At 33.5% G+C, this 16904-nt stretch overlaps 1 protein-coding gene across 5 annotated transcripts in view; it reads right to left on the bottom strand.

Annotated features, from left to right (window-relative positions):
- The window catches only part of CCDC175 (coiled-coil domain containing 175), a 120562-nt gene that overhangs the window by 76054 nt on the left and 27604 nt on the right, over positions 1-16904 (bottom strand). For 4 of the 5 annotated variants that reach the window (XM_031952672.1, XM_031952668.1, XM_031952670.1 and 1 more), the window contains exons 6-7: positions 12125-12247; positions 9955-10064 (exon numbers count right to left, since the gene is read on the bottom strand). In XM_031952672.1, coding sequence (XP_031808532.1) covers positions 9955-10064; positions 12125-12247 — 233 coding nt within the window. The remainder of the gene's footprint in view (positions 1-9954; positions 10065-12124; positions 12248-16904) is intronic. The other variant, XM_031952671.1, reaches the window with a different exon arrangement.

The raw sequence follows: 16904 nt of genomic DNA on the forward strand, positions 1-16904 counted from the left end.
TGCAAAAACTTCAGTTTCAACTTTTTCCCTCCATTCCTCCACCCCCTCTCCTAGATGGCAGGTAGTCCCATATATGTTAAATATGTTAAAGTATATGTTAAATTAAATGTATGTATACATATTTATACAATTATCTTACTACACAAGAAAAATCGGATTTAGAAAGAAGGTAAAAATAATCTGAGAAGAAAAAAAAATGCAAGCAAATAATAACAGAAAGAGTGGAAATGCTATGTTGTGGTCCATTCTCATTTTCCAGTGTTCTTTCTCTGAGTGTAGCTGGATCTGTTCATTACTGATCAATTAGAACTGATTTGGATATTCTCATTATTGAAGAGAGCCTTGTCCATCAGAATTGATCATCATATAGTATTGTTGAAGTGTATAATGATCTCCTGGTTTTGCTTATTTCACTTAGCATCAGTTCATGTAAGTCTCTCCAAGACTCTGAAATAATGGTAGGTTTTTATAGAATAATAAATAATATTCCATAACATTCATATACCACAATTTATTCAGTCATTCTCCACTTGGTAGGCATCCATTTAATTTCCAGTTTCTAGCTACTACGAAAAGGGCTGCCACAAATATTTTTGCACATATGGGTCCCTTTCCCTTCTTCATTTCTTTGGGATATAAGCCCAGTAGTAACACTGTTGGATCAAAGGGTATGCATAGTTTGATAACTTTTTGAGTGCAATTCCAAATTGCTCTCCAGAATGGTTGGATCCATTCACAGTTCCACCAAATAAAGTATCAGTGTCCCAGTTGTCCCACATCCCCTCCAACATTCATCTTTATCTTTTCCTGTCATCTTAGCCAATCTGAGAGGCATGTAGTGGCATCTCAGAGTTGTCTTAATTTGCATTTCTCTGATCATTGGAACACCTTTTCATATAAGTAGAAATAGTGGCAATTTCATCATCTGAAAATTGTTTGTTCATATCCTTTGACCATTTATCAATTGGAGAATGGCTTGTTTTCTTATAGAGTCAATTCTCTATATATTTTGGAAATGAAACCTTTATCAGAATCTTTAGCTGTAAAAATATTTTCCCAGTTTATTGCTTCCTTCTAATCCTGTCCACATTAGTTTTATTTGTACAAAAGCTTTTTAACTTAATATAATCGAAATTTTCTATTTTGTGATTAATAATGATCTCTAGTTCTTCTTTGGTCACAAATTCCTTCCTCTTCCACAGGCCTGAGAGGGAAACTATACTATCTTCTTCTAATTTATTTATAATCTCATTCTTTATACCTAGATCATGAACCCATTTTGATCCTATCTTGGTGTACAGTGTTAAGTGTGGGTCAATGCCTAGGTTTCTGCCATACTAATTTCCAATTTTCCCACAAATTTTTTCAAACAGTGAATTCTTATCCCAAAAGCTGGGGGTCTTTGGATTTCTCAAACACTAGACTGCTATAATCATTGACTATTTTGTTCTGTGAACATAACCTATTCCACTGATCGATCAACTGCTCTATTTCTTTTTTTTTTTTTTAAGTTGGTGCTATTTCTACTTTCTTTTTCTTTTTTTTTTATAACTTTTTATTGACAGAACCCATGCCAGGGTAATTTTTTACAACATTATCCCTTGCACTCACTTCTGTTCCGATTTTTCCCCTTCTCCCTCCACCCCCTCCCCCAGATGGCAAGCAGTCTATACATGTTAAATAGGTTATAGTAGATCTTAGATACAATATACGTGTGCAGAACTGAACAGTTCTCTTGTTGCTCAGGGAGAATTGGATTTAGAAGGTATAAATAACCCGAGAAGAAAAACAAAAATGCAAGCAGTTTACTTCATTTCCTAGTGTTCTTTCTTTGGGTGTAACTGCTTCTGTCCATCCTTGATCAATTGAAACTGAGTTAGATCTTGTCTTTGTTGAAGAAATCCACTTCCATCAGAATACATCCTCATACAGTATCATTGCTGAGGTATATAATGATCTCCTGGTTCTTCTCATTTCACTCAGCATCAGTTCATGTAAATCTCGCCAATCCTCTCTGTATTCATCCTGCTGGTCATTTCTTACAGAACAATAATATTCCTTAACATTCATATACCACAATTTACTCAACCATTCTCCAATTGATGGGCATCCATTCGTTTTCCAGCTTCTAGCCACTACAAACAGGGCTGCCACAAACATTTTGGCATATACAGGTCCCTTTCCCTTCTTTAGTATCTCTTTGGGGTATAAGCCCAGTAGAAACACTGCTGGATCAAAGGGTATGCACAGTTTGATAACTTTTTGAGCATAGTTTCAAATTGCTCTCCAGAATGGCTGGATGTGTTCACAATTCCACCAACAATGTATGTGTCCCTGTTTTGTCACATCCCCTCTGACATTTCGTGTTATCTTTCCCTGTCATTTTAGCCAATCTGACAGGTGTGTAGTGGTATCTCAGAGTTGTCTTAATTTGTATTTCTCTGATCAATAGTGATTTGGAACACTCTTTCATATGAGTGGTAATATCAACTGCTCTATTTCTTAGTCAGTACCAAATGGTTTTGATGACCACTGCTTTATAGTTTTAGATCTGGTACAGCTAGACCACCTTCATTTCCTTTTTTTCATTAATTCCCTTGAAATTCTTGACTTTTTGCTCTCGCAGATTATTGCTGTTATTTTTTCTAGGTCAGAAAAATAGTTTCTTGGGAGTTTGATTAATATAGCACTAAATAAATAGATTAGGGACTATTGTCATCTTTATTATATTCACTTGGCCTATGCAAGAGCACTTAATATTTTTCCAGTTATTTAGATCTTACTGTATTTGTATAGAAAGTATTTTGTAGTTTTGCTCATATAGTTCCTGACTTTCCCTTGGCAGATAGTTTTCCAAATATTTTATACTATTTTTATACTATAATATTATATTATTATACTATATTATAATATTATATACTATACTATATTATATTATATTATTATTTTTATTAAATTTAATTTAATTAAATATAATACTATATTATAATATTATATGCTATAATATTATATTATAATACTATAATATTTATACTATTAACAGTTGGGATTTTTCTTTGTATCTCTTGCTGCTGGACTTTGTTAGTAACATAAAAAGTGCTTATGATTTATATGAATTTATTTTATATCCTGAAACTTTGCTAAAGTTGTGGATTATTTCTAATAGTTTTTTAGTTGATTCTCTAGGTTTCTCTAAGTATACCATCATATCATCTGCAAAGAGTGATCATTTGTTTTCCTCATTACCTACTCTAATTCCTTTAATCTTTTTTTCTTCTCTTATTGCCAAGGTTAGCATTTCTAATACAATATTGAATAGTAATGGTGATAGGGGGCAACCTTGTTTCACTCCTGATCTTATTGGGAATTGTTCCAATTTATACCCATTACATATGATGTTTGCTGATCATTTTAAATAGATGCTACTGACTATTTAAAGGAAAAGTCCATTTATTCCTATACTTTCTACTGTTTTTAGTAGGAATGGATATTCAATTTTATCAAATGCCTTTTCTGCATCTATTGAGATAATCATATGATTTTTGCTAATTTAGTTATTGATAAAGTCAATTATGCTAATAGTTTTACAATCCTACTTGGTCATGATGTATTAGGCTGGGGATGACTTTTATTATTTAATTTATTATTTATATAATTTAATTTATTTTAATTATTTAATTTATTATTGAATATTGCTGCAAATAACTGAGAGAGAGAGACTGCTTTGTGGCTGTCACAGGACAACCAATTTCATTTTTCTTAGGAAAGAGATGAAGAAGTGAGGCATCCTTGATCTCCTGGAATATAACCTCTTCTTCTTATGTAACCTAGAAGATTTCAGTTAGCTCTTGTGTGAGCAGTGTAAGAGAGTCTTGTATATCTCGACTGGAATAAAATCAGGATCAGGTTCTTTGCCACAGAAGAGGAGCTTAATGACATTCAAAACTTCTTCAGTTGAACATATGGCTAAAGAGGATTGACTTCAACCTGAGGCAAATGGTCAGTGGCTTTATCATTGGTTGAGTCTGTTTGGAATACTATGAAAATATTCAGTCCACCTGTCTAGGATCATATCTTTTTCAGTGATCAGTGTGGCTCCATCAACACTGAATAATTGAGATGCACCATAGGTTTTTGGCCTATAAATAGCCTTCAAGGCATTATGGAAGTACTCTGGATTATTATTTGTGTAAAACTGAATTCTATCTGCTTTTTTACTGAGCCAATAATCTTGCATGCCTCTAAACTTTACTTGGAACTTAATTTTTAATGAAATTAAATGCTTTTAGACATGGAAAAATTATTTTTCTAGTAAACTCTATGGAGTTCTCATTTTTTATTTAGTAGCTTCTGAATTTCCCCATTATTTTCATCAAACCAATACTAATTTTTAAGTTTTTTGGCTTAGATGAATAAATGTAGTACTCTACATAAAATCTCTGAAAGCTGCTCATTCCTTTTCTGGTTTACTGTTGCCATGTGCTAGATCAACTTTTCCCTGAAGTAAACAACAAGCTGTTTACACTTATGCTCTAATCTGTTGACCTTGAATCTTTAGATAGTCATCTTGCCTTGGGGATGCTGCTTTGGTTGAATGCAGATGTTCTGCTTGGAAAACATAAGTCTATGATAAGTCCAGCATTCTGTGCCACTCATTACCTTTGTAACTCTACCATGTTGTGTCTCTTCTCCTTAGAATCACATTAGCTTATTAAATGTTAATGGTTGCTGCAAGGGTACATTCATGAATTGCCTTTAGGTCAATGGAAGACAATGTTGTTGACAACAAGGTCATGAGATGCACAACTTTTTGTTTAACTTCATCAGGGCTCATCATGGTGGGATCACATGTACACATGAAAGTATCATTACACTTTTCTCTAAGTGGCAACCGCATTGCCATGACCCTGTCATCATTCATTTTGAAAGACAAACAGGCTTCTTGACTATAAGACTTGTTTGCAAAGCCTATGCCAACTTCATGGTTCCCCTCATCTTCTGCCACTCCAGAAAAAATGTGTATCCAGCTCCAACTTTAAGGTCTGTTTGCCAGCATTGTTTCACTCACAGCTGCTATTTGGATGTGATACCTACTGAATTCTCTCACAGTAAGAGCTGTTTGTCTTTCAGGTCTACTGGTCTGTTCAGACCACTCTAATAATGTTGTGCTCAGTTCTAGGTGTCATTTTAGAAGGAATATTGACAAACTGGAGAGTATCTTTGAAAAGGTCAATTAACATTGTAAAGGGTTAAAATAAAATCAATGTCATAAAATCTCCATTTGAAAAAAAAAAAACAAAAAAACTAGAAATCTTTAACTCAAAGAAGGGAAACTTGAGGGGAAAACTTGAGCCAGTCTTCAAATTTTGGGAAAAAAAGATCTTTAACCCTTTTTTGGTGTCATCATCATTCTTTTTGGAATTTTCGTGTAAGATATGTACCTCTTCTCAGAATGATGTTTTTAAATCCAAAAAACTACATAGGATTACCAAAAAGTCAATCATATTGAAATATAGTTATTTAAATATTTGAAGTTTCAAGTTTTTAGATGCCCTGAAATCTATCTATAGACCCTAGAGAGGCCTGAGGATTCCAGATTAAGAACTTCTGGTTTACATGGTTTGTATATGGAAAAGAGATTTCATTTGTTTTTCTTGGTTCTAGATGGTAAATTCAGGATCAGTAAATGAAAGTTCATTAAGATGATAAATTCAAAATAAAGTTCATCATAAGGAAAAACTTCCTAACAGTGAAAACTGTCCAAAAGTCAACCATATTATTGAATTTTCAAGGTCTCTAAACAGATTCTGGACAACTAATTATTTGGGATATTGTATAGGATTCATGATTTCAGTAAGGGATGGTGTGAATGATCTTCCAACTTTAAATCCATAATTTTTTTGGTTTATTACAACATAAATTTATCCTTTAGAAAGCAAGATGATATTTCTTCATAATCTTCTCCAAAGCAATCATTGTGATTATGTGTGCTTAGATAAAGAGTGAATTCTGTTGTACTTATTAGTGGTACTAAATAGTATTGATTAATAGTAATAGAGTGATTTTATACTTCCTGAGATTATTTAGCTTTCATTTGATCTTATCAGCAATCATAAATTCATTTATCATTTCTATTTTGATGATTCTCAGATGATCTTATACATTTCTAGCCTCTTCTCTGATTTATAATCTCTCCTCTCCAATTTGATGTTTTATGGACGACATAATTAAGCTCAATATGTGCAGAATGGAACTTACTCTTTCCTCCCAAACCTACCATCTTTCTAACTTCTCTGTTATTGTCAAGGGCACAACTATTCTACTCAATCAGACCCACAATCTAGTTGTTTTCCTTAATTTCTCACTTTCTCTCACACACTCCTATCCTCATATCCAATCAGTTGTCAATCTTTGTTAATTCATCATTTATGACAGTATATTCTGTTATGTTATGTGTCTGGCCCTCGTCCTCTCTTGCTAGACCAGTGCAATAGCCTTCTGGTTGATCCCCCTACTTCAAGTGTTGCCCCAATCCAATGCATCCTTCACTCAGCTGCCAAAGTAATCTTCCTAAAAGTACCTGTCTGACCATAACATTCCCCAATTCAATAAATATCAATAAAATCTAGATAATCACTTTTCACTTAATTCCAGGATTAAGTGTAAAATCCTCCTTGGATTTTAAAGTCCTTCATAACTTCGCCTCTTCCTTTCTTTCCAGGTGTCTTACACCTTACTCCCCTCCACATACTCTGTACCATAGTGAAACTAGCCTCTTTGTTGTTCTTCACACAAGACACTCCATCTTTTTACTCTATGAATTTTCACTGCCTCCCTTTTCTTACTTACACACCATATAGGAAATCCTATCAGACCTCTTTTCTATCTTCTACCTTTCCTGACTTCAAGTTACAACTAAAGACCAATCTTCCGCAAGAGCACTTTTCCCCACTCCTACTTAATTTTAATGTCCTTCCTATGAGGTTATTCTCAATTTATCCTATGACTTGCTTGTACAGGTTTTTTCATATTGATCTCCCATTAGATTGTTAGTTTTTTGAGAGCAAGGGCTATTTTGTTGGTCGATTTTTGTTTGTTTGTTTGTTTTGCATGGCATGGGAGAATAGCCTTTTTTTCTTACTACAAAATGTGATTATTAAATCACCTCCATTTATTGGGGTGAATCAAGTCCCTAAATTGGTATATGAGCATGGTATATGGCGATTTAGAACGTTGTGACCTAAGGAGGAGTCAGAAGAGGAACTAGGATTAACTAGTCTACAAGTAACTCTTTATTTCAGGCCACAGACCAATATGTGTAGTTCCAGCTCCCTCATTCCCTCCATCCCCCACAGTTATAGGGCTTAGTGGGATCCAGTGAAGATGTCCTGTTTTTCTAAGCATATGAAAGACAAAATACTTATGCCTTGACACAAAGCTGACAATCCTCTCTAGAAGGATGCATATGACTCATAATTTCAAAACTGCTTGGGCAAACACTTTAGTGGGAGAATTGTTCCAAAGATTAAATTCTATAAGGCTATCTTTATAGAAGTTAAGTCTTCATAGCTATCACCCTGAAGAATAGTGCAGCAAAGTGAAGGAAGTTTAGTGCCAGAAATAACAACCCTGTGGAAGTTTATAAGCAGCATTGATCTGCTTCAGGATTAGAGGGATCAGGAGAACATTGTACACAGCAACAGCAAGATTATATGATGATCAATTGTGATGGACTGGGCTCTTTTCAACAGTGAGGTGATTCAGGCCAGTTCCAATGGTCTTGTGATGGAGAGAGTCAGCTGTACCCAGAGAGAGCACTGAGGGACTTGAGTGTGGTCATAGCATAGTATTTTCACTTTTTTGTTGTTGTTTGCATTTTGTTTTCTTTCTCAATTTTTCTTTTTGATATATTTTTTCCTTGTGCAATATGATACATGTGAAAATATATATAGAAGAATTGCATATATTTAACATATATTGGATTAGTTGCCATCTAGGGGAGGGGGTGGGTGAGAGGGAAAAAATTCAGAACACAAGGTTTTGCAAGAGTGAATGTTGAAAATTATTTATGCATATGTTTTCAAAATAAAAAGCTTTAAAAAAAGTTAGAAGGAGTAGCTATATTAACCAAAAAAATTAGCTATGGGTCTGGGACAAGTATTTGCTGCACATATGCATCAAAGTCCCTGAGATTCATGTGAGGCAAGACCTGGGTTATCCTCCAATTTAATCTTTGCCTCCCTGAGATTCATGTGAAGCAAGACCTGGGCTATCCTCCAATTTAATCTTTGCCTCTTTGGCAATAGGGTTATGATTCTTTGAGTATGTGTGTAGGGAACAAATTGCAACAATATATTTGAAGGAGCAAGGGGGAAAAAGTGAGGGCAATCTATTAGTACATATTCCAAGCATCTGTTCTCTTCAAAAGCTGTAATCTTCAATTTATTCTTACGAAGATCATTAAACAAGAAGTTCTATAATATCATGTTTGAATTTCAACAAAAGAGTAAACTGGGGCAGCTCACTGAACAAGATTTCTTTTATTAGCAGGGGCATGCTACGTGTCAATAAATGGGCCAATAAATAGATTGCATTCATTAATGCCAAAGATTATGAGCAAAAGAAAAATTTAGGTTTTGGAGAATACAGAAGAAAAATCAAAGCAGAAAAGATGATATCATGGGAGTATGGGCAATGCAATTAGTTATAGAGCTGATACACAGGGAATGACATGATTGATTGGAAGTTTGGTAATGGGGGCTAGTAATTAGCTTTCTTCTTCCCCTATAAGACTAAGAAGTGTGGGTCACAACATAGTATTTTCACTTTTTTGTTGTTGTTTGCATTTTGTTTTCTTTCTCAATTTTTCTTTTTGGTCTGTTTTTTCCTTGTGCAATATGATACATGTGAAAATATATATAGAAGAATTGCATATATTTAACATATATTGGATTAGTAGCCATCTAGGGGAGGGGGTGGGTGAGGGAAAAAATTTGGAACACAAGGTTTTGCAAGAGTGAATGTTGAAAATTATTTATGCATATGTTTTCAAAATAAAAAACTTTAAAAAAAGTTAGAAGGAGCAGCTATATTAACAAAAATATCAAGCCCAAATTTCCTTTGTGATCACATTCATTCTCTTGCCTTGAGGAAGGAGAGCTGGATTTTTTTAATTTGAAAAATATTAAAGCTTTTTATTTTCAAAATATATGCATGGATCATTTTTTTTTAACATTAACCCTTGGAATATCTTGCATTCCAAATTTCCCCCCTTCTCCTCACCCCTCCCCTAGATGGCAAGAAATCCAACATATGCTAAACATGTTCAATTCTTCTATACATGTTTCTACAATTATCATGCTGTACAGATCAAAAAGGAAAAAAAAAAAAAAAAGAAAGAAAACAAAATGCAAGCAAGCCACAACAAAAAGAATGAAAATACTATGTTGTGAACCACACTCAGTTCTCACAGTCCTCTCTCTGGGTATAGATTGTTCTCTTCTTCACATGATCATTGGAACTAGCCTCAATCATCTCACTGTTGAGAAGAGCCAAGACCATCAGAAGTGATCATCGTATAATATTATTGCCGTGTACAACGATCTCCTGGTTCTGCTAATTTCACTTAATATCAGTTCATGTAAGTCTCTCCAAGCCTCTCTGAAATCGAGAGCCGGGTTTTTAAACTTAATCCATTACAAGTCAGCTGAACTCTGAACTAAATTCAAAGACAAAGAACTATGACTTAAATACTTACAAGAAAAAAGCAGTAACAGGACAAATTCAATTACTTGTCAATGGGATTAATAAAAATGATAGAGAATTTATGGCTAATATATGTTATAACAAATAGCAATTATTATTGAATGTAGTCTGTCTTATAAAATGCTTTCAATCACTTAAAAAAAACATGTGACCACCTACAAACACATGAACCAAAAGACAACATAATACCTCTTAGTCACCAGTTGCTCTGGTTGTTTTAATTGTATTTGCAACTCTTTTTGCAACCTTTTCAGTCCCTCTTCCAGCTCGTCTCGTGCCACATCTTGTTCCTTCATTGCCTATTAAAAATGAAATGATTTGATATGCAACAAGAATGCTAGAATTCATTTTGGTGTTTCAGTTCTACTGAATGGGGATGGAACACTCCTTACTGCTCTTATTAAAGAGAATACTTTGTAGGGTGAATGCTCTTTGAATGGTACTGAGGGAATAGTAATCCTTCTTATAATGCTCCTTATTTCAAACAAGCACAGATTTCTGCTTCAAGAACACTAGGAGAAACTGTCATTGTTTATAATGAATTCTACATGGCTTCCATTAATGACAAAACAAACAAACAAATAAATAAATAAATGAAGAATCTGATAAAACGGTTTTGTTCTTTTCAAACTTGGACACTTTGAAACCAAGAAGATTTTAATCCTGCTAAAATATCACTTGGGAATTTGAAAGGATGAACAGGCTCATTATGCACTCACTTTATTATCACCAAGTTTATCTCCCTTAGCGAGTCTTACTTATTAGTACATTTTGAAGAAGTAGAAAACAGTTTAAGCTAATGATTTGTGAAGTCTAGTTTGAACCTCCAACATTCTTTTGAGCTTATGGGTTTAGGGAATTAGTTCTACTTCTACTTGATCCCATCCTACCCCATCCTGTGGAACTGACCAAGAAATCAAAGGTATTGCTACCATACAATTAAACTTCTACATGAAAATCTGAAGCTACTTGACCTTATAATTTTTTGAAGTTGCCACATCTGGCAATGCCATACATTCCTTCTCCTGTAGCTAATTTCTCAGTTTTCAGATACATTGTCCCTTTCTCTACATCCATCCTTCTGTTGCTGAGCCCCCTACTCTCATATCTATATTCACTCCAATTAATTTTATCCCTTCCCAAAATCACTATCTTCCTTCGGCTCCAATTTCATCATTCCTTTAATATTTTTGTTTACATTATTAATACAAACTATATTTTCATCCTAATTAAGTTCCCTTATATCCTTGCATGAAATGAAAAGTGTATTTCTCCTAAGGATTTCACAAAAGTAGAGGCCTTTTCCAATACTGACCATTTCTTTTTTTTTCTCCCAACTTCAAATGTCCTAGAGAAGGAAATATATTTAATGCTTCTCAGTAATACCACATCAAGATTCTCATTTTGCTCTTATAACTCAATAACTTTTCTTCCTTTAAAGTTAACATTACCCCCTACCTAGTGGACATTTCAAACTGGTTGTCACCTAAGTACCTCCACCTCAATATCCCGTAAACATTCCCCTCTCAAAACCTACTCCTATTCTGAATTTTCCTATGATTTCCAGTCATTTAGGAGGCATAAACATCTGTATTTGAATCCTACTGCCAATGACTAATAGCCTGACAATGAACAAGTCAATTCATCTTTGTGTGCCTGAATTTCTTCATATGTAAAATGGGAATAAGAATATCTCATAGGATTGTGAGGTTCAAATGAAATAAAAGTATTTTAAAGTGTTCACTAAGCCTGAAAAATTCTAAAGTTTTTTTGATATTTTAAGTAAACATTTCCCATTTACTGATTAAATTAATTCATTTTTCTCAGATAAAGCAAAGTAAACCAGCCTAGTTTCTCTTCATTTTTTTCATAAATTCTGATTGTTTTGAATTAAGCACTATTGAATAGAAATTAATCCCTATGATTACTATGTAATTTTAAAGTGAAGCAATATCAATAAAATGTGATCTACTTTAAAGAATTTAGGTCATTTTGTATGAATTCCAAAATATATGCCATAGAGGTTTTCTCCATTCTTATTATCATCCTAGTAATTGGCTTTTTTTCCCTGAGGTAATTGGAATCTAAATGACTTGTCCAGGGTCACACAGCTAGAATGTGTTAAGAGACCAGATTTGAACTCAGATTCTCCTGACTTCAGGGCTGATGCTCTACAGTAATTGGCTTTTAAGGTTCATAATATCTCTTTCATCCAAAGATATGATATGTGAAGATTACATATACATGTTATCAAGAATTACATGGCACAAAATTTAAGTTTTCAAACCTGTTAACTTAAATTTTAATGAACTGACAATTTAAAAAAATTTAATATATCAGTAATTTATTTTATTTTTACCCCTTGTCTGCGCTTGAATTCCTCCTTTATTTTTGCTATTTCAGTAACCATCTGGGACAATTGTCTCTTCTTTTTAAGAGTGCACTTAATTTCATCATCTTTTAGTTGTTTAAGTTCAGCAATCTATATTGATAAACACAGTAAACTTTTTAAAGACAAATTATAATGTATTGATGAATAAAATATTTTTTCTTTAGATCAAATTACTATTTTGGGGGGTAGAATTTGAGGCAAAATATATGCATAGGGAAAAAAATTTGACAAACAAGACAACTTTTCAAATGCTGTGAAGAAACTATTTATCTGTTTAGAATGAAAAATTTCATTAGAGAACTTTTGGGAATATTTCTTTATTCAGTTGGTTAAAATAGTATTGAGTAGATTAATATCACATTAGACTACAATAGCTCACATCACATTAATTTTTTAAATTATTATTTCATTAAATATTTCCCAATTATTGTTTGCTCAGTCATTTCAGTTGTGTCTAACTCTTCATCATCCCATTTGATTTTTCTTGGAAAAGATACTGGAATGGTTTGCCATTTCCTTCCCTAGATCATCTTACAGATGAGGAAACTGAGACAAAAAGGATTAACTGACTTTCCTAGGACCATAGAGCTAGGAAGTGTCTGGGATCAGATTTGAACTAAGGATGATGGATCTTCCTGGCTCCAGGTTCAGCACTGAGCCACTTACCAACCCCATTTCCTAGTTACATATAATTTTTTTTTTACATTTTGCCTCAATTCATATAAAAATTTTTAACAATCATTTTTTAAAGGTTTGCATTCCAAATTCTTTCTTTTTCCATTACTTGAGAAGTTAAGAAATGTAATATTGATTACACCTGTGAGTCATCAAAACATATTTTCATATTGTCTTTGTTGTAAAACACAAAATAAAACAATAAAAATTAAGAAAGTTTTAAAAATTATGCTTCAATCTCCATTCAGAATTTATCAATTCTCTGGAGGTGCACAGTGTTTTTCATCATGATTCTTTTGAAATTGTCTTCCATCACTGTAGAGCAACCAAATCTTTTACTATATACAGGGATCTTCGGGTTCTTCTCATTTCACATTGCCTCAATTCATGGGTCTTGCTGTGTCTTTTTGAAACCACTCCTTTCATCACTTTTTATAACACAATGGTACTCCATCTCAGTCATATGCCATGACTTATGCAGCCATTTTCCAACTGATGAGCATCCCATCAATTTCTAACTCTGTATCATTACAAAAAAGTTGCTATAGGTTTTTTTTAAAACATACAGGTACTTTCCCTCTTTTTTTAACTCTCTGAAAAAAGAGATCCAGGACTGGCAGTGCTTGGTCAAAGGATATATACAGTTTTATAGTCCTTTGGGCATAGGTTCAAATTGTTCTTCAGAATGGTTAGACCGAGTCACTACTTCACCAGCAGCACATTAGTGTACCTATTATTCTTCATTTCCTCCAACAATTAATTTTTTTCATCCTTTTGATGAGAGAACTGTGGGAACTGGGAGTGGATCACAACATTGCATTTTCACTCCTTTTGTTGTTGTTTGCTTGCATTTTATTTTTTCTCATTTTTTATTTCTTTTTGATCTGATTTTTCTTATGCAGCAAGATAACTATTATAAATATGCACACATATATTGGATTTAACATATATTTTTATCCTGTTTATATTAGATTATTTGCAGTCTAGGGGAGGGGGTAGGGAGAAGAGGGGGGGAATTGGAACACAAGGTTTTATAAGGGTCAATGTTGAAAAATTACCCATGTTTTAAAAAATAAAAACTTTAATAAAAAAATAAAATTTTCTTATGACCATGTATAATTGATTTCTTCTTCTGAAAACTGTGTTTATGTCCTTTGACTGACTGATTCTCTCTCTCTCTCTCTCTCTCTCTCTCTCACACACACACACACACACACACACACACACATTCATTTTCAAAAGCCTATTTTTATTCTAACTACTGCTTCCCTTAATCTCTTCCTTTTATGATTTCCCTCATTGCTCTTCTGTCCCTTCCCTCCTGTTTCCCTATTGAGTAAGTTACATCTCTACACAAAACTCCATGTATTCCATCTCTGAATCAATTCTTATGAGAACGAAGTTCAAGTATTGCTCACCCCCCAAAAAAAAATTATCTCCTTTATTGTAAAATCTTTTCCTTGCCTGTCTCTTTTATGTAATAATTTTTTTTCTCATCCTAAGTCTCCCTTTACCCTTCTTTTAGTGCAAGTATCTTTCTGATTCATTTTTTTGAGATTATTCCAACATAACCAATTTACATCCAAATTCTATCTATGAAAACTCATTTTAACTTTCTTAATAACTGTTTTAGGAGGTACATGCCATTTTCCTTATAATTTATAAACAACTTAATTTTATTGAGTTCCTTATGATTATTCTTTCATTTTTTACACCACTTTGGTCTTGTGTTCGAATGTCAAAATTTTTATTTAGCTCTCATTTTTTTCATCAGGAATGCTTCAAAGTCCTCCATTTTATCAAATCTTTTTTTCCCCTTGAAGGCTTATACTCAGTTTTGCTGGATAGTTTATCTTGGTTTTCATTCTAGCTTCTTTGTCTTCCAAAATATCATATTTCAACTCTTTCCTTTTCATAGAACTTGCTAAATCTTATGTTGTCCTGACTATGGCTCCATATTTGAACTGTTTCTTTTTAGGTACTTGAAGTATTTTCTCTTTGACCAGGGAGCTTTGAGATTTGACAATAATATTCCTGGGAGTTTTTCCTTTAAGATATTTTTTGGGAGGTGACTGGTGGCTTCTTTCAATTTCTATGTTGTCTTATGAATCTAAGATATAAATTATCCAAGAATATTTTATTGAATAATTTCTTGAATTATGGAGCCTAGGCTATTTCTTTAATCATGGTTTTCAGATAATACAAAATTATTTTCACAATTACTATTTTCAACTGTATTCCCCCTATTTATTCTGTTCTCTCTTTTTACACTATTCCTCCTCAAAAGTATTTTGCTTCCGATTACACATCCCCCAATATGTTCTTCCTTCCATCATCCTTCCTCCTTCTTGTGTCCCCTTTATATCCTAATTTTCTGCAAGATAGATTTCTGTAGCCAATTGAGTGTGTATGTTATTCCCTCTTTTAGACAATTCAGATGACAGTTAAGTTTCATTCACTCCCCTTCCCCTCCCCCACTTCTCCACCACTGTAAAAGCTTTTTCTTGCCTTTTTATGGCAGTTAATTTGCACCATTCCACCTCTCCCTTTCCCTTTCTCCCAGTACATTCTTCTTTTATCCCTTTTATTTTTATGTTATCCCTTCATATTCAAACTATAACTATACCTTTTGTCTGTATCTAATGCCCTTCTAAATGCTCTAATAATGATAAAGTTCTTCTGAGTTAAAAGTTATCATTATTCCTATGTAAAAGTGTAAACAGTAACCTTAGTTAAGTGTACCCTTATTAAATACCTTATGGTTTCTCTTTCCTTTTTACCTCTTTATGCGTCTCCTGAGTTCTGTATTTGAAACTCAAATTTTCTATCCAGTTCTGGATAGTTTCATCATGAGTGCTTAAAAGTCCTCCATTTCATTAAATGTACACCTTTTCTTCTGAAGCATTATACTAAGTTTTGCTGGGTAGAAGAATCTTGATAAAAATCCTACCTCCTAGTTGCTCTCTGGAATATCATATTTCAAGTCCTTTGATCCTATAATATTGAAGTTGCTAAATCTTGGGTTATCCTGACTGTGTGGCTTCATCATACTTGTTATTTCTTTCTGTATACTTGCATTCTCTTTGACCTGGGAGTTCTGAAATTTGGCCATAATATTCCTGAGTTTTCATCTTAGGAGCTCTTTCAGGAGGTGATTGGTGGTTTCTTTCAATTTCTATTTTACCCTCTGGTTCTAGAATATTAGCACAGTTTTCCTTGGTAATTTCTTGAAAGATGATATTTAAGCTCTTTTTTGAATATGGTTTTCATTAATCCAATAATTTTTAAATTTTCTTTCCTGGATTCATTTTCCAGATGCATTGTTTTCCAGTGAGATATTTCACATTGTTTCATTTTTTTGTTTTATTATTTATTTCTCACAAAGTCATTACTTTCCATTTGCTCAATTCTAATTTTTAAGGAATTATTTTCCTCAAAATAAGCTTTTATACCTTTCCCTCCCCCCCCCCCTTTTGGCCTTTTTAGGGAATTATTCTCCTCATTGGTTTTTTGTACTTCCTTCTGTATTACTTTCATTTCTCTGCCCAATTTTTCTATTACCTTTTGTACTTGATTTTCAAAATTCTTTTTGAGCTTTTTCATGATCTGAGATCAATTCTCATTTTTCTTAGAGGTTTTAAATGTAGGAGTTTTGATTTTGTTATCTTATTCTGAGTGTGTTTTGATCTTGTCATCATAGTAGCTTTCTATGGTTAGAATAATTTTATGTTGTTTGCTCATTTTCCCAGATATTTATTACTTGATTTTTAACACTTTGTTAAAGAACAGCTCTGTTTCCAGGGTGTAAGGTACAATTTCTCAAGCTTCAAGGCTTTTGTGTAGTTGTCTTCAGAGAGCCTTCTAGGGACCTGTACGTTTTCAGTTCGTTTAAGATGGTATGATCCAAGGAAAGTGTGTTCACTACTCTCTTGGTTTGTGCTCTATGTCTGTGAGTGACCACAATTACTCTTTTATGCTATGAAACTGTAAGGAGGGTCCCTACTCCTTTGGGGCTACATGACCCTAGAGTGCTAATGCTCTCTTCACTCTGGGACTATGAGCCAGGGCTGTG

This window comes from Sarcophilus harrisii, chromosome 2, assembly GCF_902635505.1.
Source record: "Sarcophilus harrisii chromosome 2, mSarHar1.11, whole genome shotgun sequence".
In the NCBI taxonomy this organism is placed as follows: Eukaryota; Metazoa; Chordata; class Mammalia; order Dasyuromorphia; family Dasyuridae; genus Sarcophilus; species Sarcophilus harrisii.